The sequence below is a fragment of the Elgaria multicarinata genome, chromosome 9 (assembly GCF_023053635.1).
Source record: "Elgaria multicarinata webbii isolate HBS135686 ecotype San Diego chromosome 9, rElgMul1.1.pri, whole genome shotgun sequence".
Lineage (NCBI taxonomy): Eukaryota > Metazoa > Chordata > Lepidosauria > Squamata > Anguidae > Elgaria > Elgaria multicarinata.
The window spans coordinates 101,728,942-101,754,905 of NC_086179.1; the positions used below are offsets into that span (position 1 = coordinate 101,728,942).

Consider the following 25,964-nt stretch of genomic DNA (forward strand, 5'->3'; position numbering starts at 1 on the left):
TTGTTTTTTATCAATTCCTAAATAAATATCTAGGATAAATGCATAGGAGTCATGGACATGTCCACCAAGTGTCAAAAGTAAATTCAACTTGCATTGTTTTAGGGCATGTTTACATGTACGGGATTCCTATTTTATTTTATTTTATTTTGTTAATGATTTATAAGCTACCTTTTAGGGAAAACCCTCCCAAGGTGGTTTGATCTTGAGCTGGTAATTCTTGATGTACTTGGAGAAGGTACCCCCACATTATTGCAGGAAACCATTTGTTTGCTAACTCATGAAAGACATAGGCCATAGCTAGACCTAAGGTTTATCCCTGGATCATCCAGGGCTCAAACCTGTTCATCTAGGTGATACACAGGGGATCCAGTGCTCAGGCAGGGGCGAACTCTGGATGATCCCAGGATAAACCTTAGGTCTAGCTGTGGCCATAGATAGGTTTGGGGTTGCTTTTAATTCTAACCACCATCAATCCCTATTTATCTAGGGGAGAATATGCCACATGCACAAGTAGCTTATTTTGCAAAGAGCCTCAACAATCAGACATACACCACTGACCATATTTCAGAAACTAAAAAGGGGGATAACATGGCTGGCCCCCAAGGGGGCGTGCCCATCCCAACATAGCCTTGGTCACATGTCTGATTATACAGCACACAATTAAGACAAACCTGTTCTACATAACATCTTAATATTAAAATCACTGAAATAAAGAACAAGTGAGACATTCAATGTATCTGAAATTAACTTCATTCACTCCTATTTTTGTAGCTTTTCCTGTACTTTGAAGTTCTTGCTATACTCTGTGTAATATTCTCCACTTTCCTCAAATATCTTTCTGACTGCATTCTCACTCTGCTGCAAGGAGGTTTGACAACTTGAGTTTGAATAATGTTAAAATCTTGAACTTTAAAAAAAATTCTAAAAATCAATGGATAAATGGATCTGCTTCAAACTTGGGGCTAAAGCCCTACTTAATAGCTACCATGATGCCAAGTTTCATCTCTTTATCTTTAAAAAAATATATTTTTTTAAAAATAATAATTTTAAAACCTTAAACTATAAAAAAAATCCTAAAAATATCGCTGGTTCAATGGATCTGTTTCAAATTTGGCATGGCCAAAGCCCTAAACAAGAGCTATCATAATGCCAAGTTTCATTTCTTTATCTTCAAAAAAAAACAGTTTTAAGAAATATTTTTAAACCTAAATATAAAGAAAATTCCCAAAAATCAATGTATGAACGGAACTGATTCAAATTTAGCATTGCTAAAGCTGTACTTAAGAGATATCATGGTGCCAAGTTTTATTTCTTTAACTTTAAAAATGACGGAGCTGTAAGCATTTTTGTTAATTTCCATTGACTATAATGTAGAGCTGTCCTTTGGGTGGGGAGAATGGGAAAACCCTGGATTTTTCTTCAAATTTCATAATTCCCCCCTTCCCAGATTTGTTACCAAAAATTCTGACAAATCCTGGTTTTTCCTGTTATGTGGTCACCCTAATCAGAGAAATAAGATACATGCTGTAGTTAATTTCCCCACTCACCCTTTATCCTGCCCAGTGGAATAGGTATCCCAGCTTTCTTTACAGATTTTCAAGCCTTTCTGAGCCTGTATACAACAAAATAGGGTGGGGGCTCTAACTTCTTGAAAGTTTGCAGTTATACAGTTCCCCTTATGGGGATCCACCACATGCACGACTGAATAAATGTAGGACTTTGCATTTTCATGGAAAAGTGAGGAATAATCCACACATGAACCTATGTGGGAGAGGGTGACCATATGACAGAAAAAACCCAGATTTGTCAGGATTTTTGTTAACAAATCTGGGAAGGGGGGAATTATGAAATTTGAAGAAAAATCCAGATTTTTCCCATCCTCTCACCGAAAGGGCAGCTCTTCTTTAAAGGGAATTAACAAAAATGCTTACAACTCTGTCATTTTTAAAGGTAAAGAGATGAAACGTGGCACCATGATAGCTCTTAAGGAGGGCTTTAGCTATGCCAAGTTTAAAGCATATCCATTCATCCATTGATTTTTTTAGGATTTTTTTTTAAGTTTGAGGTTTTAAAATTATTATTTTTTAAAACTGCTGGAGCCTAATGGTGGTGGTGGTGGGGTTTTGAGAGAAAAAGGGATCTGTGTGGGGCATGGAAAAGAAGAGGGCTCACCAGTCAGACTTCCCCAGAGGACCAGCAGCATGTGCCTGGCTCTGCCCAGGGCAGCCCTGCTTTGCATCAAACTTTACAACCCCCTCCCTATGCTCGTTTCTTCACATGGGAATAAATCCAGCATGGCGTCTCCGAGGATGCACCTTTGCCTCCTTCTCTGGCATCTTTGCGAGGCTCCTGATGAGGGAGGCGAAAGAAGGGGCAGCGAAGATGGAAAGGTCAACAGCTCCTCTTCCCTTCAGCGGCCCCAGCTTATGTGGGGAACAGGAGGCAGGTGATGGTGGTGTCTTCAGAGTGCAGGCAAGTCCCACAGCAGAGAATATTAAATAAGTTCTACACTTTGAAAAAGTAAGTTTATTAAGTTAACTTACTTGACTCATACATTTAATTAAGGTACGTACAACCTCCCCCACCTGTACAGTTTTCTCTGAAGTGCTACCCCTCCGAAGGAACTACGTGGCCTGGGGAATTCTCTCCCCCCCACACACACACTCCATTTCCAGTCACATTTTTTCCTGTTCTTTCCTCTTCTATTCTGGCATTTCTTTTTTATTCCATCCAGAGCAAATCTGGGGGATTCCTCAAGAGAGGCGTGGTTGGGCAGAGAACTTAACTGCCATTGATTTAAATGGGTCTGCTTGGGTGTGTGTGCTTGTGGGTGTGAATTTCCAAGTGTTCCTCTGAATAGTTTTGAATCCTGAAAAGTTGTTAGTGCTGCTCCTGTGTAAATCACATGGAGAATAAGGCTATCAAATGACAGCTCATCATAATAGCTATATAATACCTCCAGGATCAGTTGTATTCAAGAGGTAGCATGTCTCTGAATATCAGCTCATGGGGAACAAAAGTGGGAATGGACTACATATCCTGCTTGTGGTTTCTTATAGGTATCTGGTTGGCCACTGTAGAAAACACAATGTGGTCACTGCACTAGACAGAGCTTTGGGCCGTTGCTAGACAAGGGTTTAGCCCAGGCTGATACCCAGGGTCACCCCTGTGCATGCAGATGATGCACGGGGATCTCGGGGTCAACCCGGGCTAAACCCTCCCTTTACCTGGGATAATCGGATCCACTTGTGGCCCGGCAGAGCCCGGGGCTGTGGAAGGTCTAGCTGGTTCTGTGGCTTTTCCCGGCTATGCAGCTTACTCGCAAGTAGCCAGGAAAAGCTGCACACTGGGCACAGCGCTCCATAGGAGTGCTGTGCCCATCAGGCTGGGGGGGGGGGGGGAAGAGCGGACCCAGCAAGAGAGATGGGGGGAAGAGCGGAGCCAGGGTGGGGAGATCATGGCCGGGCACACAGAGAGGGCATTGGACATGGCGAGTGGGGGGCCAGGCAGGCAGGCGAGCGAGAGAAAATGGCGAGTGGGGGGCTGGGCGGATGGGCGGGTGCGCAAGTGGGGAGGTGGACGGGCAAGTAGGGGGGTGGACGGGCGAGCGAGTGGGGGGTCATCAGACATTGGGGGGAAATCGGGGGCAGGGGGAGCAGGGAACCCTTTAAAAAAAAGACTTACCTTATTGTTGGTGCGCTCCTACGCACATGGCCCCTTTAAGTGTTCAAAAATGGCCGATGCAACAGGGCTTTCTCTTACCCTGTTACGTTTCACGTGTAGAAAGGGGCGACGGCCCGTGCTAGCTGCAGCGCGGCCTCGCTCCTACTCCCCACCGGATTAACAGGTAGGTCTAGTAAAGCCCTTGGTCTGACCTAGCAGGGTTTTTGTTATGTTCCTATAATACTTGACCAGTTCCTTAACTTTTAGAGCCTTGTGTAGAGCAGTAAAGCAGCAGTTTCTGCAGCTGAAACTCTCCCCACAGCCTGAGTTTGATCCCAGCGGAAGCTGGTTTTAGGCAGCCGGCTCGAGTCGACTCAGCCTTCCATCCTCCCGAGGTCGGTAAAATGAGTACCCAGTTAGCTGGGGGAAAGGTAATAACAGCCGGGGAAGGCAACGGCAAACCACCCCGCTATAAGGCCTGCCAAGAAAACGTCAGTGAAAGCTGGCGTCCCTCCAAGAGTCAGTAATGACTCAGTGCTTGCATGAGAGGTTCCTTTCCTTTCCTTTCCGTCCTTAACTTTTGTTGAGAATGCAGGGATAAGGCGATTGCATCAAAAACATTTTTGAAGATTAAAGAGCTTCTACCAAACCTGCCCTATGAAGGCAAAAGAAACGGGAGGAAAAGCGGGAGGGAGCAAAGACATTTTCACATTACCACCCCACCCCCCTCAAAGTAGGAATGCTTCTGAATTTCTCCTCAGCCATTTTTCTCCCTGAATTTTGGGTTTCCAATTTAGCTTTCTTTCTTTTTTAAATATGGATTTCATTTGGTTGTTTTATAACTACAAGGTATCAGCAACAACAATAAAGATAATAATAATAATAATAATAATAATAATAATAATTAATTTATTTCTTACCTGCCTCTCCATTTGGATCGAGGCGGGGAACAACAATAAGTATAAATACATAAAATTGATTAAAAACATAGTACATATCATTAAAACATCCTAAAAACATCCTAAAATTCCACTGGGTAGCCTGCCAGAAGAGATCAGTTTTAATAGCTTTCTTAAATGCTAGTAGACTTTTAAATAGACTTAAATGCTAATAGACTCCGGCAGGCCATTCCACAATCTGGGAAGATACATCAACAATACACACAGAAATGTTGTTACATTTTCCCAGTCTTGTCTCTATCATCACACACTCTTCAACATATTCTCCCCAGATCCCTCTTGTCTTTATTATATTAAGTATTTTCGGGATGACTTGTGGATTGCTGGAGTTGAGTTATTCTTTTGTTCATGAAAGAGATAAATGGAAACCATATCTCCAAAAGGTTATTGTATTTGGACATGCTTAATACTCTTCTGTCATGAGTTAATCATTGAGAGCATACAATTTCCCAGATTTTAGATTTTCCCTGTAGTGAGCAACTAGACCTCCCTTTCCAAGTGTAGCATTACTTCCGTTGGCATGAATGTGACTAGTTCACTACGTGGTAAGTAACCTTGCACAATATCAGTCATGGAGAGGAATGCTAGGAGAGGACCTGGTATTACAATACAGGAGATAATGGGCTTCTGTACATGAAGCTAAAATTCTGCAACTTTACCGGGGCTTCTGCATCCGGATTCCTTGTAGGGTTACGATCGCCTCCTTTTCACATTATTATTTTTTCCTTTTTCCTTCTGGGCAAGTTCTATATATTTCATAATAAAGCCATTAGATGGCACTGTGATATTGTTGCAAAAAAGTGCCATTTCATCAGTGCACCATAGATTTACCATGATTTATAGCAGCAGGAAGGGAAATGCTGGACTTTCATTATAATTACAAAAACTCAATAAATTTTTCCGCTGTGGCACCTCGGTTGTGGAATGAGCTCCCCAGAGAGGTCTGCCTGGTGCCTACACTGTACTCCTTTCGTCGCCAGCTGAAGACCTTTTTATTTTCTCAGTATTTTAACACTTAATTTTAACTTAAATTTAAATTTACTGTTTTAACTCTGTATTTTAATTTTATATCAATTTTGTTGCGTGGTTTTTATCCTGGTTGTGCTTTTTATACTGTATTTTGTATTTGTGCTTTTAACCTGTTGGTTGTTTTATTATGGTTTTAATTTTTGTGAACAGCCCAGAGAGCTTCGGCTATTGGGTGGTATAAAAATGTAATAAATGAATAAATGTTGCAAAGAGCAAGAGGTGCCCTGAAGGATGACAATGTTATGTATAGCACCCATGAACTTCCATGAGTGATCAATCACGAGCACATGATAAGTGCCTCATGTAAAAATGGTCAATATCTGCTATATTAAGGGCAGTTCCACCACATATGAAATAATGTTCTGACATAACTTCATCCACTCCAACATTGTCAGGATATAGAGGAATTTAAGTGCTTCAAACTGATGGGTGTAATGCCTAAGGGCACAATCCTAGCGTGCTTCCCGTCCACCTCTGAACTTGGGGATCCTATGAAGAATGGGAGCAGCATGGAGGTGATCTTAACCGCCACATTTCAGCCTGTCCTGCATTTCTGCTAGACAGGTGATTTTGCCCGTGAAGCAGTGGCACCTCGGAGAGAGAGGGAGGGAGAAGGCTGGGGCAGCCATAAGGAACACCATAATGCAACTGCCCCGGTCTCCTCCCCACTCTTGGAAATGCCCCCTTTTCTGTTTTCTGAGTGTGGAGAAATAGTGTGATTCTCTCTGTGCCATCTAAGGGGGTGGGGAGAGGGTGAGAGCATGCTTTCCCGAATCTGAGTTTGGAGCTCTGGCTGTGAGCTTTGAGTCAGGAAATCGCACAATCCCCAGACATAGGATTGCTCCCTAAAACACATTTCATATACCTGACTTTGTCAATATGGCAATTTAGAACTTCTTGCCAAACTGTTGTTAGCACTTGAGTGTTCCCACTTGTTTCATCTAGGAGCAAATTATAGATGAGGACAAAGATCCTTTTAGTTCATCTGGTACTTGGAGATATAGTGGTTCAAAACTTGTTTGAGGTCAGGACACCTCTCCAGCTCTAGCCAGTCTGCTGGCAAACACCTCAATTTGGAATTTTGCAACCATGCACATCTACTAGAAAGTCAGAGAGTTTTATTTGTCTACCCTTTTTCTACCAAGTCCCTCAGTCTATATAGCTAGATGGATTTCCAGTGCTTCATACCGCTTTACTTGGCTTCTTGACCAAACTGAGGATGGTCTAGGATAGGCAGCATAGGTGAAGGTTGCTCTGCTTCACCCATTGTTTCCAAATTTGAAAAGTCATTTAAAGAAAGGGGTTGTCTATGCCTGCCAGGCTGAACCTTTTAAAAGGGAGAAATGCTAAGCCCCTCAGTGATGGGACCACATAAGAATTTTCCATTTGTACCCTGTGGTCACTTGAGTTATTACCAACAAAATAAAGCAGCATGGTAATAAAGTCAAACCCCCTTCTGCATAGGCACACACAGAGAAACAAATTTTGGCAGGACCATCATTTTTAGCGTGGCCGTCCCACCAAGCCATGATAAATTGAATTTGTTCCATGACTTAAGGTCCCGTTTGACCTTTATTTTATTTATTTATTACATTTCTGTACCACCCAACAGCCAAAGCTGTCTTACTTTCTTATTAGAGGGGCATAGTTTCTTTTCTTTCTTTCTTTTAAAAAATTCTTTCAGCCCTTTTGGTACTGTGACACCTGGGTAATTGAAGGAGCTTCATTGTAATTGTAGGCCTGAAAAAAACTGTATGTGTCTTTCTTCTTATGGCAAATTAAATTTCTAGCCTAGCTATTTGATGGGTCTTTAAGAGTATTTCACAGTTCTGGGATGCCTTACTTTGGTTTACCAAGAGTTATTAAAATGTCATCGACAAAAACATTGATTAGATGAGACAGCCCCTGGATACAGAGTTCCCTTGAATTCATGATTTGTCCTTATTTCATTTGCTAATATTTCATGATCAGATTAAATAATAAGGGGGAGAGAGGGAGTAGTTAATGAAAATGGTTTGGAGTAAAGGCTGTTTACTCTGACTATTGCACTTGACACCAAGTATAGTTGCATTATATGGTTCTAATGAAAGCATGGTTGCTGGAGACCTATGTTTGTTACAGTGATAGATTACGTTTAATACTCAGTGGATTAAATTGGGCAGGTGCCTGTTAAAGATAAAACCTGTTTGGTCCTTGGCAATACAGGTAGGTTGGAGTGCTGGGCTGAAAACAACAGAATGAAATTTAATAGGGATAAATGTCAAGTTCTACACACAGGAAAAAGAAACCAAATGCACAGTTTCAAGATAGGGGATACTTGGCTCAGCAATACTACAAGCAAGAAGGATCTTGGAATTGTAGATCACAAGCTGAATATGAGCCAACAGTATGATGTGGCTTCACAAAAAGCACTTGAAGGAGGGCCTCTGGAGTTGACCATACTGTCCAGATAGGTTCATATCAGGGGGGCACCTCCGTTACGGATAGGTAACACACATTTTTTCTTGTTTGCAGCAAGAGGCACCTTCTTGTGCTTTTTGCAACATCCCAGAAACTCTACTACAATTCCCATCTTAGAAATTTATTTATTATTTATTTATTGCATTTCTATACCACCCAATAGCCAAAGCTCTCTACTACAAAAGGTAACCACCAGTGCTTTGAATTAGACTAAGAAAGAAATAGGTAGGCAATGTAACCCTTTAAGAATAGGTATAATATGGCTCCATTTAGCTAAACCAGTCATAATTCTTGTAGCCCTATTCTGAACTAATTGAAGCTTTGGGGTAATCTCCAGGTGCAGTTCCACATATAACACATTACAATAATCAAGGGTGGGCAACTTGTGGCCCCCCAAAACCTTTTGTGTGGCCACCACGGGTTGGTTTGCAATGCCATCAAATTGCTGCCAATTCGCCCACCTTCCACACCATTACCCTTTCCTGAGTCATGGCCGTTGCCTCCTGACCCTTCTCAGCCCTAGCTACCTTTGTAATTTTGCAGCCTTTACTTCTGCTCCTTTCTACCACCACCACCACGCTGCACTGATTGGTAGTATGGTACCACTGCCACTGTTTTCTCCTCCCCACCTCTTTCAAAAGTTGGGCCTTCCCAATGATCAACAATGCAATTTTTGCTACTGTTGCTGTTTTATTCCCTCCCCTCCTAAAAGGCAGGAATCGGATACTTGCTGCCACTGCTGTTTCCTGCTCTGCTACCTCTTCCAAAAGGTGGGATCACATACCTGTCCGTGCTCTTCTTCTTCCTCTGTCCTTTCACCACCATTGTATTGTCTTCCCTTTCTGTGCTCCCCCTCCTTTGCCACCTTCTCCCCTCCCCTCCCTACTGCCTCTACATTGCTACCATTGATTCTCTTCCCTATGGGCAGTCCTAGAGCAGACACCTTGGCATTTGCTTTCATAGGGCTTTATGGTTCCTGCCCTCTGTGTTTGGAAACCAGATTATCTACTGGAAGACACTCTTCCCAGCAATCTCAGAAAACATGAATATTGGAGGGGTTTGTACGGAGGCAGATGGAGGTGCTTCATAGCCAAAAGAAAGTAAAGGTAGCATGGGAATAGGGTGGTGGAATGTATTGGCACATTTTAAAATGGAAAGTAAAATAACTTGTCAGGAGAACTTTAGGAAATTAAAATATTCTTTGCTTGTACATCAAGATAATTATTGACTACCTCTGTTTTGCTCAGCCCCTGCCCTATTTTCCTTTGCTCCCATCCATTTCTGCTCTGGCCCAATCTCCTTTTGATGTGTAGCCCACATCCAATTCAAGAACATCAAAAATGGTCCTTGACTGAAAAAAAAAGGTTGTCTATCCTTGTGAGCAATCCAATCTGGAGATTTCCAGATGCTGGATTACTATTCAAGCTATCTCTTAACCAGGAATGATTGGAGTTGGTCAACCAGCTAAAACTGCTAAAAGGTTGTCTATATAACCGAACCCATCTGGGCTCCCAGTAAAGGAGTAGATGAAGTAATGCCTCCAAACTGCATACCTGCTTTTTCAAGGAGAGTATAACCCAATCCAAAAGAGGTAGAACATTGGTTTCCTGGACCCAAAAACTACCTCACCACAGAATTTGACATAGAATTATAGAATAGTAGAGTTGGAAGGGGCCTATAAGGCCATCAAGCTCAATGCAGGAATCCACCCTAAAGCATACCTGACAGATGGTTGTCCAGCTGCCTCTTGAATGCCTCTAGTGTGGGAGAGACCACAACCTCCCGAGGTAACTGGTTCCATTGTCGTACTGCTCTAACAGTCAGGAAGTTTTTCCTGATGTCCAGCTGGAATCTGGCTTCCTTTAACTTGAGCCCATTATTCCGTGTCCTGCACTCTGGGAGGATCAAGAAGAGATCCTGGCCCTCCTCTGTGTGACAACCTTTCAAGTATTTGAAGAGTGCTATCATGTCTCCCCTCAATCTTCTCTTCTCCAGGCTAAACATGCCCAGTTCTTTCAGTCTCTCTTCATAGGGCTTTGTTTCCAGACCCCTGATCATCCTGGTTGCCCTCCTCTGAACACGCTCCAGCTTGTCTGCATCCTTCTTGAATTGTGGAGCCCATAACTGGATGTAACATCTTAGATAAGTTCATCTTCAATTTATTAGCCTTTATCAATAAAATATAATAAACCACACAGACATCGGAAATCCCCCTTCTAATGTGTTAATACTTGTCAGATTGAAAAAAGAGAGATTTGGGGTAGCAGGCAGGAAATTATTGTTGTTACACTTACCGCACTTTGAGTGGTGAAAAGTTCCATAGGGTTAGTTTCCTGGAGGTTATTTAAAGAGGCATGGCAGTGCCTCTTTAGTTAAGGTCTGACAGTAAAAACAAAACATTCTACCATTATAAAGCGGTCATCGGGGGGGTCATTCTAACATTCATAAAATCGAAAATATTTCACCAATCTTCCTGAAATTTACATGTGCCAGAATGAAATGTTGGTTTTATATAACCTGAACATTTTCAAGAAGATTGGTGAAACATTGAGGGAAGGAGGGCAGTTTAAATTAGAAAAGAAAAGAAAACCTCTCTCACTGTGATTACTGTATTTGGGCTGGCGAGATTTGTGCTCATGATGTTTGAAGTGATTATACCCTTATTAATTAATCCAGTGGTGGTGTCTTCTTCCTCGTTCCTTGTAGTTGATGGAATAGCTTTTCTTTTTAAAAAATTCTCTTTGGTTGATTTTTAATTAGTATTTATTCATCCCATTAGAGTGAATATGGAGGCATTGTGCACACATGCTCAGTAGCGTTCTCCCCCCCCCCCGCCTCAGCTAGATTGGAATGTTGAAGGGAAATGGCTGCCTCCAAAAGCATAGACATGTCCCCTCAGAAGTAAGTTCCATTGAGTGTAATGACCTTACTCCCAGGTAAAACTGTAGGGGATCATAGCCTTTTGAAAACTGCCTGGAACCTTGGCAATGGGGAGAGTTTCTTCTCCTTAAGAGCACAATAATCCTACAAATAACAACTTACTTACTTTGTGTGTGTGTGTGTGTTTATTCTTCATTTCATCATTGCTGTTGCTTGATTTTCAATCCAATCCAATTTATTTATTTTATTTTATTTTATTTATTACATTTCTATACCGCCCAATAGCCGGAGCCCTCTGGGCGGTTCACAAAAATTAAAACCATTCAAAGTATAAAACAACAGTATACAACAGTATAAACCATAATATAAAATACAATATAAAAGCTCAACCAGATAAAAACAGCAGCAATCCAAGACATCTCTACTCAGAAGTAAATTATATTGCATGTAATGAGTCTCACTTCCATGCACTAATTTGAAGGGGTGTGTTGACATTGTTGTAGTTATCTCTGGCAGGTCTGTATATTTAGGGACCATGCCTTTTTGAAGGGTTAAAGCTTCCTCCCCTTCCTCTGCAATTTCTTTTTTTTAAAATTCCATGTATTTGCTTTTTAAAGAATGTTTATTCCTTCCTATCTGACTTCATAGTGGAGCCTTAGAGCTGATCAGAAGGGAGGGTGGAGGATAAGAGCCCCATTGCAATGGGAAAGTGGGTGGGAAAGAATATTTTGAGGAAAGTTTTCCTAGGGTGACCATATGAAAAGGAGGACAGGGCTCCTGTATCTTTAACAGTTGTATAGAAAAGGAAATTTGAGCAGGTGTCATTTGTATGCATGCAGCACCTGGTGAAATTCCCTCTTCATCACAACAATTAAAGCTGCAGGACCCCTGCCCTCTTTTGTATCTGGTCAATAGGGGAGGGTTCCTGTATCTTTAACTGTTGTGATGAAGAGGGAATTTCACCAGGTGCTGCCTGCATACAAATGGCACCTGCTCAAATTCCCTTTTCTATACAACTGTTAAAGATACAGGAGCCCCCTGTCCTCCTTTTCATACGGGTGCCCTAAAAGTTTTCCCCTCTTTTGCACACCCTACTCTGGCAATCCAGTCTGACTGACTCTTCAAAGCCCTATGAAGAGAGACTGAAAGAACTGGGCATGTTTAGCCTGGAGAAGAGAAGATTGAGGGGAGACATGATAGCACTCTTCAAATACTTAAAAGGTTGTCACACAGAGGAGGGCCAGGATCTCTTCTCGATCCTCCCAGAGTGCAGGACACGGAATAACGGGCTCAAGTTAAAGGAAGCCAGATTCCAGCTGGACATCAGGAAAAACTTCCTGACTTCCAGTACGACAATGGAATCAGTTGCCTGGTGAGGTTGTGGCCTCTCCCACACTAGAGGCCTTCAAGAGGCAGCTGGACAACCATCTGTCAGGGATACTTTAGGGTGGATTCCTGCATTGAGCAGGGGGTTGGACTCGATGGCCTTGTAGGCCCCTTCCAACTCTGCTATTCTATGATTCTATGAGAATCACAATATGGTTATATACTGCTCAGGCTGTTATTAGGTATGATGGGTTTTAATGTTGATAACTGGGGAGGAAGATATGTGTTTGTGTATGTAGGGAGAGGTTTGGGGCTAGGGAGTCTTATCATGAAAGAAAAGCATTACCATTTCAAAAAGCACACTTTAAAAGTTGTAAAAGCTCTTTAGCCCCAAACAGTACTCTTCTATTTTGCCATGGCTAGAACAAGAATGTGTTCGGCCACAGCATGAAGAACTTGATCAGGAGGGCTTTAAACTGAATCTTACGGGGGTGGGAGACGTAAACGTTGAGGCAACAATGGATGAAGGCCAAGGCACCACAGTACAGAGAACAGCTCCAATAGTGCCCCAAAATAGTGTCCGCAACAATGTAGGAACAAAGCCAGACTATAAAACACATGGTCTTCGATGTCTATATACTCATACCCAGAGCATGGGAAACAAACAGAAGTTACAGAACGAACTTGAACTCTTATTACATGAAGGCAAATACGACTTGATAGGTATAACTGAACTTGGTGGGATGACTCCCATGACTGGAATATAGCAATTGAAGGATATAACTTGTTCAAAAAGAACAGAAGAAATAGAAAGGGAGGCGGAATTGCACTATATATTAAAAAATACCTATCCCTGCACAGAAATACAGGCGGATCAGACTGGGAGACCCATTGAGAGCATCTGGATTAAAATAAATGGGGCAAGGAATAAAAAGAACATGATAATCGGAATCTACTACCGACCACCCAATCAAAGAGAAGACGAGGACAAAACTTTTGAGAAACAAATTTCCATTGTTCGAGGAAGTGTGATGTAGTAGTGATGGGGGACTTCAATTACCCTGATATCTGTTGGGAGACAAATACTGCCAAAAGCAGCCCTTCCAAGAAACTCCTGACATGTGTGGGTGATAACTTTCTCCTACAGAAAGTGGAGGAAGGAACTAGAGGATCGGCAATCCTTGACTTAATATTGACCAATAGGGATGACTTAGTGGATAAAGTGGCAGTTACGGGAGCTCTGGGGGAAAGTGACCACGTCATACTTGAATTCTTGATTATAAAGGAGACAAAAGTGGAGTGTAGCCATACACGTACTCTGAATTTTAGGAAAGCTAATTTTAATAAACTCAGAACTATGATAAGTAAGGTCCCATGGCAAGTGATCCTAATGAGAAAAGGAGTGCAGGATGGGTGGGAGTATTTAAAAAAGGAAATTTTAAGGGCACAGTTACAAACAATTCCAACCAGGAGAAAAGATAGAAGACAACAGAGGAAACCAATGTGGCTCCACAAAAAGCTTAGAGGCAACCTTAAAACCAAAAAGGACATATATAGGAAGTGGAAGGAAGTACAGACAGGTGGCACAGAAGTGCCAAAATGGCATCAGGAAGGCTAAAGCTGAGAATGAGCTGAGATTAGCGAGAGATGCTAAAAGCAATAAAAAGACTTTCTTCAGATACATGAGTAGTAAAAGACAGAGGAAAGAAATGGTGGTTCAACTGCTTAATGAGGATGGCAAATTGAATAACAGATGACAAAGAAAAGGCTGAAGTGCTCAATTCCTACTTTGCCTCAGTCTTCTCCCAAAAGCGGGTCTATGACCCCCCTGGAAAAAGTGAAGAAAAAGTTGAGGGGGCAGAATTGCAGAAATTAGGTCAAAGAACACCTAATTTCCTTGAATGAGTTCAAATCTCCAAGGCCCAATGAACTGCATCCTAGAGTAATGAAGGAGCTAGCGGAAGAACTCTCAGAACCTTTGTCTATTATCTTTGCAAAACCATGGAAGAGGGGAGAGGTGCCGGACGACTGGAGGAGGGCTAAAATGCTATTTTGCATTTTAGAGGTATAGCTTCCAAGTCACGTGAGGTACTGGTTTCTCTCTATTCGGCCCTGGTTAGGCCTCATCTAGAGTATTGCATCCAGTTCTGGGCTCCACAATTCAAGAAGGACGCAGACAAGCTGGAGCGTGTTCAGAGGAGGGCAACCAGGATGATCAGGGGTCTGGAAACAAAGCCCTATGAAGAGAGACTGAAAGAACTGGGCATGTTTAGCCTGGAGAAGAGAAGATTGAGGGGAGACATGATAGCACTCTTCAAATACTTGAAAGGTTGTCACACAGAGGAGGGCCAGGATCTCTTCATTCTGAAATGTCAGAAGATCCTTTTGAAAGTCATGGCATTTAGTATTAAATTCCTCCAGAAGCAATTGATCTTTAAGAGCTTTTTCTTGATTTTCAATCTGAACCGTTAGTTGAGACGATTCTTCCTTGGATTTTTCTATAATAAGCAACATCAGATCAAAGGAACATTTGTTGAGGATTGAAATCCACTTCATTTTAAATTCATTATCATCTCTAAATATCATAGGCATCTTATTAATTCGAAGCCCCCTAGGTATTCTACAGGCTCTACAATAGTCCATAAGAGATGTTGCATGTAGGTTTAATTTTATCAATTTTTTCTTTGAAAATTTTAAATTGTCCCAATCCTTTGAGCTAGTCAAGCTCTCTATTTGCCATCATCAAATAGAGAAGAGGAGGTAACCAGACGTGTCATGGCCTCCTCTGAATATGCAAAAGTGGAGCTCATGGAGGCCATGCCTATAATTACAAGAGAAAGTAAAATAGAAGGCTGTGGTTGAAAATAACAATAGTACAATATGAGTGATAACACTCAACCACAAAGGTACTAAGAAAGTTTTATAGACGAATAATTCAAAAGATATCACAAATGTACAAAAGACAAGCATATAGATAACATTTACAAGATGTTCATAAAACATTCATAATGAAGCCTGCAATAAGTTGGCATCCATTAAAAATTCATGACAAAAATCAATGATCTCATAAATATGCGTCTAATAGATAATTTCATAAATCGTCTAATATAATAAAGCATCTAATATAATAAACAGTAGTCCGGTACAATGCAGGAATCCACCCTAAAGCATCCCTGACAGATGGTTGGTGGTGGGTGGGTCAGCTTACAGTGGGAGGTGTGTATCTACAGTCGACACAAGTCAGTACAGCTCTTCTGCTGTCTGACCTTGCTCCAAGGCCAATCCAGGGGGTGATCTTCATGGAAGGTGACCACCATGAAGCGTAGGGGGGGGGGCTCTGGTACCTGGATAACCACACTCCCTCCTTGGTGCCAGGATTACCCAATGCCATCCTGGTAACTAAAATGGTGGGGGTTTGGGGAAGGCAGCACCAACTCAACACCATGAAGAAAGCCCCTAGATGTTCTGTTGACAGAAAGAATAGGAAAGAGTTGCTCTCTGGCCTTGCCCAGTCTTCTTCCACCATCACAGCCCTTTTTCTTTGGCTCTTTTTTGCTATTCCTCACTATTCTGACCCCTTCCATTCTCTCTCCCCTCCACCATTTTGCCCCACCATTTCTCACCACTCCCAGCCTTTGCCTTGCTCTTTCGCCCCATCTCTTTTCTGTGCTGTTTTCCCCCTCCAAGCTTCTAGCCTTATTCTTCCTCTTCCCTTCCTTTACCCCACCATTCCCCCCCTATGCCCTACCTTGCTCTTTCGCTCTCCCTTCTCTTGCGCATTTTGCACTCATGCACTCAGCACCTTCCTGAGTGGGAGCTTTGATGCAGAGAAGGAAGCAGCGAGACCAGGTAGGAACAGAGTGACTGGCCCAGGGGAGAGGTGGGGAACACTTTTTCTTTCTTTTGTAGTGTGTGTGTGTGGGGGGAGCAGAGTCTTGCTATTTACTGTTTTACTCTGTACAGCACCATGTACATTGATGGTGCTATATAAATAAATAAATAATAATAATAATAATAATAATAATAATAATAATTTGGAGGTCTGGAAAAGGTGTGTGTGGATGTGATGGGAGGAACACTCCTATATAAGTCTACTCAGAAGTACGTCCCACTGAGTTCCATGTAACTATGCAAATTTAGAAAGGAAGGGGGTGGGATAGGTGAGGGCAGGAACATCTGTGTGAGAGGCAGAAGTGGAAAAGAGAGGAAGGGTATTTTATTGTGCTTCTGTGATTTGGCTTTGGAGTTCATGCTCAGCTTCTCTTTATACTCAGTTTCTTGGGTGGTTACTTTGTAACTTTGTGCTTAGGAATGCCCCTGTGGCAGAGCTGTTATTTGAATAGCCACATCCTCTATGGGATTCATTTTTTGGTGGTACACAACAGCAGTTTCTCAAGTTCTCAAGTGTGCCCCAAACAGTTGGGGATCCTTACACTATTAAATCATTGAACTTGTCTTTTGTCCTGATTATTCTGATAATCAGAAACACTGGGTAATCATTTCAATTGTGGTATGACAATTCTGAACACATCTTGGTCTACTGCTCTACCATCCTGTATCTAGATTGCGGCCATGTTTTCTTATAGTGTACAGGTACAGGAAAACTCTCAGATTGGAGTTGCAATGGCAAAATACATACACAACAGTATCAGATGCTAAAATGGAAGGGATTTGTCAGGGAAGAAAATATCTTAAATAGTTTCCTAATATTGATTTCAACATTAATTGTGTCCAATAAGCGTCATGCTCTTACAGACATACAGGAAATTGATGAAGTCCATCAGGACATAATTTATTCAATAGCATTTTTAGTGACCACAGCTATGCCAAACAAATATGGAGCACAGTTGGCTAAATCTGGAATGTAAAGATTAAAAAACCCAACAACACAACTCTCTAAATCAAATCAAGAAACTTTTGACCTCTTATTGAATCATAGAGAGCATAAAAATCTGTTCAGACAAGCTGAACTCCAGAACAATAATTGGAAAAGGCTAGTTTTAGTACTCAGTGAAAAAGAATGTACTGAATTCTGGAGACTACTACACAGGGGTAATAATTAAAGGATTAATTTTCACAGGCCCCCAATAATGGCTGGAGAGTAACAACATTTTTGGCCCCTTTGATGTGGTTTCTTCAAAATTTGCAGTCCTGGAGTTATGAAAATGCTGTTGTTAATGAAGAGCAGACTGGTTTTAGGAAGTGCTGGAGATACAGATAAAGACATTACAGCATAAAACTGCCATGGAAGTAAAGTTTGGAGCTAGGGATGGACTGCTGGACAAGCATCTGTCAGGGATGCTTTAGGGTGGATTCCTGCATTGAGCAGGGGGTTGGACTCGATGGCCTTGTAGGCCCCTTCCAACTCTGCTATTCTATGATTCTATGATATGTCAGTCTATTTCTGGACAACGTCAGTTTCATATGTCCTAAGTCTATTCTGTCCAATTTTCACATCAGCCTCCTTTCATTTTTTAAAAAATGTTTGAAAATGATTTTATTTTTTATAGTGGAATTATTCTTTCTAGAGCTGGGCTAAAGGGAGGAGACCTTAGGAATAGGGCAAAGAATCTTCCTAAGCAGCAAGACATCCTAGAACAGTGTTCAAAAGAGGGTCAGTTCATGGTGGAAGCCTATCAGTATTTTGGCGAGGGGCAGGGACCCTTGTAAAGGGGAGTTTCCCATCATGTTTAAAAGAAGAAGTGGTTCGGCCACTTCTAAAAAAAACCTCCCTGGACCTTAATAATAAAATCTTCCATTTCTGGGCAAGGTGATTGAGAAGGAAGTTGCCTTCCAACTCCAAGCAGTTTTGGATGATACAGATTTTCTAGACCCATTTCAAACCGGCTTTAGGGCAGGATATGGCGTTGAGACAACTACGGTCGCCTTAGTGGATATCGCCGCATGAGTACTGACAGGGGGAGTGTGTCCCTGCTGGTACCTTTGGACCTTTCAGCGGCTTTCGATACCATCAACCATGGTATCCTTCTGGAACGCCTGAGGGGTTTGGGAATCGGGGGCACTGTGCTGCAGTGGTTCCTGTCCTACCTCTCAGGTAGGTTCCAGATGGTGATGCTTGGGGATAGTTGCTCCTCAAAAAAGGAGCTATTGTATGGCATACCACAAGGTGCCATCCTATCCCCAATGCTGTTTAACATCTACATGAAACCACTGGGAGAGATCATCCGGAGGCATGGGGCAGGGTGCTATCAGTATGATGATGACACCCAAATATATTTCTCTATGCCATCAGTAACAGCATCAGCTAAGGATAGTGTGTCTCCTCTGAATGAATACTTGGAGGCGGTAATGGGCTGGATGAGGAAAAACAAACTGACGCTGAATCCAGACAAAACAGAGGTGCTTGCTGTCAAGGGCTCTGACCTAGGTTTGGAAGTGTGTCAACTGGTTCTGGATGGGGCTACACTCCCCCTGAAAGACTGTGTTCACAGCTTGGGAGTGCTTCTGGATCTGTCGCTCCAAATGACAGCCCAGATAAACGCAACAGCCAAGAGTGCCTACTATCAGCTTCGGCTGTTGCACCAGTTGTGACCTTTTCTAGAGTTGGAAGACCTAAAGACAGTAGTGCACACACTGGTAACCTCAAGGCTTGACTTCTGCAATGTGCTCTACATAGGGCTACCATTGTACCTAGTTCGGAAACTTCAACTAGTTCAAAATATGGCAGCCAGGTTGATCACCAGTACATCTAGGGGTGAGCATATTACCCCAACATTAAAATCACTCCACTGGCTGCCAATTAGTTTCCGGGCAAAGTACAAAGTGTTGGTCATTACCTTTAAAGCCCTAAATGGTTTGGGTCCAGGTTACATGCGGGATCGGCTACTCCCATACAGTCTGCCCCTCACACTCAGGTCCTCTGGGGAGAACTTACTTCAGTCAGCCAAGACTAGGCTGACATCAGTTTCCCAGAGGACCTTTTCTTCTGTTGCCCATGGATTATGGAACGGCTAGGGTGACCATATGAAAAGGAGGACAGGGCTCTTGTATCTTTAACAGTTGCATAGAAAAGGGAATTTCAGCAGGTGTCATTTGTATATATGGAGATCCTGGTGAAATTCCCTCTTCAGCACCACAGTTAAAGCTGCAGGAGCTATACTAGAGTGACCAGATTTAAAAGAGGGCAGGGCACCTGCAGCTTTAACTGTTGTGATGAAGAGGAAATTTCCCCAGGTTCCCCATATATACAAATGACACCTGCTGAAATTGCCTTTTCGGTACAACTGTTAAAGATACAGGAGCCCTGTCCTCCTTTTCATATGGTCAGCCTAGGAACGGCCTGCTGGAGGAGATTCGTAATATTAACTCCCTCTGTGATTTTAAGGCAGCTTTGAAGACTAGCCTTTTCTGGCAGGCCTACCCAGATTAATGTAAAATCAAGTATTTTAAAGATGTGTTGATTCCTGCACTAATGTTGTTCCCTGCCTCAATCCAAAGGGAGAGGCGGTAAGAAATAAATATATTATTATTATTTATTATTAAAAGTGGAGTGTGAGTGCAGACCCACCTCAGTTTCCATCAGCCCCAGTGCTCAGGCGTGGTGGTTGCCATTAACAATGCAGGGGGAAATGCGCACTTTCCAAAGGATCTGGAAAAAGGTTCTGTTACGTTTGCATTAAGAGGGCTTTTAGGGCCCCCATTGTAGGAGAGGGGGGAAACTGTGCTTTCTGGAGCCTCCAGAAAGTACGCATTTCCCCTACTCTGTTAATGCCACCCGCCATTAGCAGAATGGGGGGGGATGTGCACTTTCCAGAGGCTCCAGAAATTGGGCATTTCCCCCCGCTGTGTTAATGGCTTTAACTTTAACCATTAACCCAGTGGGCCAGAACAGGCATGTGCCAAGCAGACACGGGCCTCATGAGTGCTCACCAGTGTTCCTGCTGCCCTTCTGACCCAACTCTCAGAGACTGATTACTCCACACCAGTCTTCTACCAGCCTGGTGCCCCCCAGATGTCCTGGACTCATTTTCCCTGTCAGCATGGCCAGTGGTCAGGATCAAAAGATCCCTCTCCTCCTCCATTGCCTAGGATTTTTCTGCCCAGCAAGCCTTTCTGCCTTCAAGGAAAGACAGGTTTGCTTATGAACCAAAGTTTCACTCCTATTCCATTCCATAGCTTCTTTGTATGGCCTCTGTTCCCAGCACTTGAACCCCAGAAGGGATCTTGGCAACACAATGATTAAGGGGAAGCAGGGAGCAGAACAAGAAGTGGAATGGGTGGGAGTGCAGACCAGAAAACAGAAGGGGTGGGGTCATGTTGAGGTGATACACACACACACACACACACACACACACACACACACACAGAGGTCCCAGAAACTCACTACTTTGCTGCAGCTGCTACTACTGCTTGCTTTTCCTTTTTCCTCCACACCAGTTATTCCCTCCCCGCCACCCTCAACATTTCCAAGCTCAATGTTATGAGACTCCCATATACTTTCATTATACAAATAAACATTATTTTAAAAATAAGTAAATGAGATTTTTAAAAAAAATCCATTCCACCAACTGGAGTAAAAAGAGAATTGAAAAACATCAATCCATAAAGTTAATTGTTTATAGTTTTTCCCCAAAACATGGGTACAAATGGTAGCCAACATATGTTTTCAGGAACACTTTTAAGTGTGTGAGATTTCCTCAAGTTACAGGAAGCCAGAACCCTGCTGGACATCAGGAAAAACTTCTTGACTGTTAGAGCAGTACGACAATGGAACCATTTACCTAGGGTGGTCATGGGCTCTCCCACACTAGAGGCATTCAAGAGGCAGCTGGACAGCCACCTGTCAGGGATGCTTTAAGGTGGATTCCTGCATTCAGCAGGGGGTTGGACTCAATGGCCTTGTAGGCACCTTCCAACTCTTCCAACTATTCTATGATGCTATGATTGTTTTCCTGTTAACTGCCCTTTCTCCCTCAATCTCGTTAACCAGTCTTCCTGAAATTTTCAGGTTATATAAAATAGACATTTCTTTTTAGCACGTGCAAATTTCAGAAAGGTTGGTGAAACCCTTTCAATTGTATTAAGGTTACAACAACCCACGCCCTGATTACAATTTAACCTTACAGAACTCTTATTTTGCTGATATCTTATCTAATATGAGCCACAACTGTGGCTCCTATAATATATATGATAATGATTGCAAAAGTATGTGGGGTCAAAATAAGTTTGAGAGAATTTGGGACCAACAATGTCAGAAGTAAATTGGGAATCAATGTGATCCAAGCAGCTGTTAAGAACCACATTAGCCCACAAAAAAATTAATGCTTAAGCTTGTGTTCAGGTGGCAACTTACACTAGGGAATCCAGTTTTGGGTTGGAGCTTGGCAAGTTTTGGCAAGATTGGCTCCCCTAGATGCCAACCCGCAGATCCCTGAACTGCTCAACTTGGCGTGCACCAAGTTGGGCAAGCTCACATTTTCCCACCTTTTTCTTTTTTTCACGAGCCACCATTTTGCACAAAAGCCACAGGTATAGATATTATGGATAGTGCAGTTTGCACACACGAAAATGCTCAAATGGTGCTATTTATGGCTGCAATTTTGTGCAAATTGTGATTTCTGTAATATTGATACCTACAGTTTTTGTGCAAAATGGGCGGCCCACAGGAAAAAGAATAGTCTCAAGCAGACCATCTGGCAGCTGGCAGGAGTCCAGCGAGCAGGCCCCAAACAGGGTGTGGTGGAGTTTGCCATCCCTACCTTACACCAATGAGATTACACCATATAAATTGAGAGCAATGAGGATGTCATTCCAGGGAAAGATGTCATTCTGGAGGAATCCTGATCCAGATGTGGTGGGAAATCTTGAGACATGATACAACAACAAATTGCATCTAATTCTTTATTAGGGTGTTATCCATTTGTTATGATATAATTGTAAGCCATGAAGAATTAGTCTACCTTTTATTAGGAACAGCATGTTTGGAGGTAGCAAAAGTGTGGAAAACCAAGTCCAATGGTGGCATATGGTCCAAGGGTGCCATACTAGGATTTGAAAAGTAGTCCTAGTCAAGAAGCTCACTCATCATCACAGTAGATTGATTGGGAGATATCCAAGGAAGGTAGTTTTATAGTGATATAGTTTCCATTCTTAACAAAAAAGAAAATTACTTCAGATCACCTGATCATTTGAATAGATGAATAGAAAATGAATATATACATTGTGCAATTCTCTATATCTAGTGTAACTTTGGCACTACAATATTGAATATGGAGGTTTATGCCATATTGTGATCACTTATAGTCTGAAGTGTTGTTTAATGTTTTAAGTATTTAATGAAATAATAATAATAATAATAATAATAAATATTTAAAATACTGAAGGAAATGTTAATAGAAAAAGGTTTCAAAATCTAAAACATTTTAAAAATTTAAAAACATTTTAAAAACATCTTAAAACTCCACTGTATAGGCCTTCTGGAAGAGATCAGTCTTTATAGCTTTCTTGAATGCTAGTAGACTGTTAAGTTGACGAGTCTCCTCCGGCAGGCCATTCCACAGTCTGGGAGCAGCAGAAGAGAAGGTCCTCTGGGTAACAATTGTTAATCTAGTTTTTGCTAGCTGAAGTAGATTTTTCCCAGAGGACCTGAGTGTGCGGGCCGGATTGTATGGGAGAAAGTGATCCTGTAGGTAGCCTGGACCCAAACCACGCAGGGTTTTAAAGGTGATAACCAACACTTTATACCTTGCTCGGAAATTAATTGGCAGCCAGTGAAGAGATTTTAAAACTGGTAACATAAATCCAGCACTTTTTCAACCAGTTTTTCAGTTTCAGCTGTTCTGACACTTCCTGACCTTTCTTTTCTTTTCTACTCTCTCTGTTTCTTTGTTTCTGCCTTAGACTTCTTATCTTAAAATTAATTATTCCTCCCCCACACCCATAACTCTAACCAATTAGAATTGTAGTTTCTTTTCCACATTTTCCTCAGATTCCTTTTCCTAAGCAATTCTTCTGACTTTGCTCTGGCCTCCCGCACAGATGATTCTTCTTTCTCTGCATGCATCCTGGCTCCTATAATCCAATTAAACTTTTGACATATTCACCAGCACACACAAAAAAAATTTACCCCCAGATTAAAAAAAAAAAAAGATAAAACCAACCAAGATACAAAAACAGAAGACTGTTCTATACCTTTATACATGTAAAGGCTTGATTTGGGTGCTGCACATTTTCAGGTTTGTCTTCTGATAACTTAAAATATAAGACAGATCCACCATGAATGTTAATGGCACTGTATAAATTATTATTATTATTATTATTATTATTATTATTATTAATAATAATAATAATAATAATAATAATAATAAATATATATTTCAATTTGTGTCCAGATTGCAAAAGCTTCTTTTTTAAAAAAAACACATGTCTCTCTCTTTCTCTTCAGTTATGTGGCTGCGGGCTCTTGGGTGTGGGAATATGGCTATCAGTGTCACAAGGAAACTTTGCCACATTTTCTCCCAGCTTCCCGTCGTTGTCAGCTGCCAACCTGGTCATTGCCATTGGTACCATCATCATGGTGACTGGCTTCCTGGGCTGCTTGGGTGCTATCAAGGAAAATAAGTGCCTCCTTCTAAGCGTAAGTAGGAAGAGCAGATTTCTTGTCTTTGTTTGTATTTGTTTGTTTGTTTTGTTCTGTACAAAGCATGCTTCAAACCAGAAGACTGAGAAATTGCCCTCTCTGCCCTGCCCCACTAGGAAGCGCTTCCCACCCTAACCAGGTCCACAGTAAAAAACAAGCCCTTAATTTCCATTTAAAGTTAAGAGTCCTGCAGCCACCCTACACCAGTGTTGAGGGGGAGCATTTTGAGGCCCTTTGTGACACCCGCCTGCAGCCAACCAACCGCTTCCCTCTTGAAAAAACGCATTTTTCTGAAAGTCCATATTTTTCACTTAAAACAGTTCCCAGGCAGTTCTGCTGCAGTCTGCCCTATCCGCCCACATTAAACCCTGGGCCTGCCTCTGTGTCCTTGCTGTGACGTGGTCAAGGGTGGGTTTGCCCCTCCCCTTCCCCATTCACTCAATGGGTTTGCCCCCATTGGCACTATAGTCGCCAGTCAGAATAACCAGCCTGCCTTTCCAGATCATAGAATCACTGCACAGCCATACCCAGCCTCCCCAACTGCACAATTGGGGATATCTAGCCCCTGTCTCTCATTTATAAAAGTGCTACAGCCCTATTCCTACCCTCCACAGTTGAACAGTTTTAGCTTTCACCAGGCAGAGTAACTAGCCTGCCTTTTTCATTCATAAAACTTCCAAAATTACAAAGTAGTTGTTTTCACAGTCAGAGTATCTAGCCTGCAGTTCCCATTCATAAGAACAGAGCAGCAGGGTGGGGAGGTGGCCCAGGAGTGGAAACCCAGCCTCTCCAGATATCAACAGGAAGCACTGCTGATTCCATGGCCATGTCGATTATCAGATGATCCAGGCTTCTCTCCCCTTTTATATCCCACCCACAGACTGAAATAATCAGAATTATAATTTATTTTCTGGAGAATATTCCTCTCTTGTAATATTCACTTTCAAGGCAACACTTGTTGCTCTAGCTTGTGCATATTCTAGGGTGGCAGCAGGCAACTCCCCAGATATCATTATTGGCACCCAAGTTGCCCTACTTGTCTCACTTTTTAAAATAATTATAACTAACTCTTTTTAAAATTAGAGGTTCTGGGATTATTTTCATCAGGAAGCGGCATGTTCCTCCCCGCATTACACCTAATCTGGATAAGAAACCCCCTGCACTGTCAAGCTAGCATTTGACAAATCTTAAAGACATGGAATATTTAGAATCATAGAATAGTAGCCTTGAGAGGGGCCTATAGGGCCATCGCATCCAACCCCCTGCTCAATACTGGAATCCATATTAAAGCATCCCTGACAGGTGGCTGTCCAGCTGCCTTTTGAATGCCTCTAGGGTGGGAGAGCTCACTGCCCCCCTAGGTAATTGGTTCTATGGCAGTACTGCTCTTACAGTCAGGCAGTTTTTCATGATGTTCAGCCAAAATCTGGCTTCGTATAACTTGAGCCCATTAGTCTGTGTCCTGCACTCTGGGATAGTCAAGAAGAGATCCTAGCTTTTCTCTGTGTGACAACTTTTTAAGTATTTGAAGAGTGCTATCATGTCTCCCCTCAATCTTCTCTTATCCAGGCTAAACATGCCCAGTTCTTTCAGTCTCTCCTCATAGGGCTTTGTTTCCAGACCCTTGATCATCCTCATTACCATCCTCTGAACACGCTCCAGCTTATCTTCATCCCTCTTGAAGTTTGGTGCCCATAACTGGATGCAATACTCTAGATGAGGCCTAACCAGTGTTGAATAGAGGCGAAGCAGTACTTTGTGCAATTTGGAAGCAATACTTCTATTAATGCAGCCCAAAATAGCATTTTCTTTTTTTGAAGCCACGTCATAGTGTTGGCTCATATTCAGCTTGTGATCTACAACAATTCCAAGATCCTTCTCATTTGTAGTATTGCTGAGCCAAGTATCCCCCATCTTGTAACTGTGCATTTGGTTTCTTTTTCCTAGGTGCAGAACTTGGCATTTATCCCTAAATTTCATTCTGTTGTTTTCAGCCCAGCACTCCAGCCTATCAAGATCACTTTGAAGTTTGTTTCTTTCTTCCTGGG

The 25,964-nt window shown here is 42.2% G+C and overlaps 1 protein-coding gene across 1 annotated transcript in view; it reads left to right on the top strand.

Moving 5' to 3' along the window:
• Positions 1-25,964, top strand: part of TSPAN9 (tetraspanin 9) — a 118,149-nt gene that overhangs the window by 63,294 nt on the left and 28,891 nt on the right. The window contains exon 2 of the mRNA XM_063134410.1: positions 23,722-23,913. Coding sequence (XP_062990480.1) covers positions 23,722-23,913 — 192 coding nt within the window. The remainder of the gene's footprint in view (positions 1-23,721; positions 23,914-25,964) is intronic.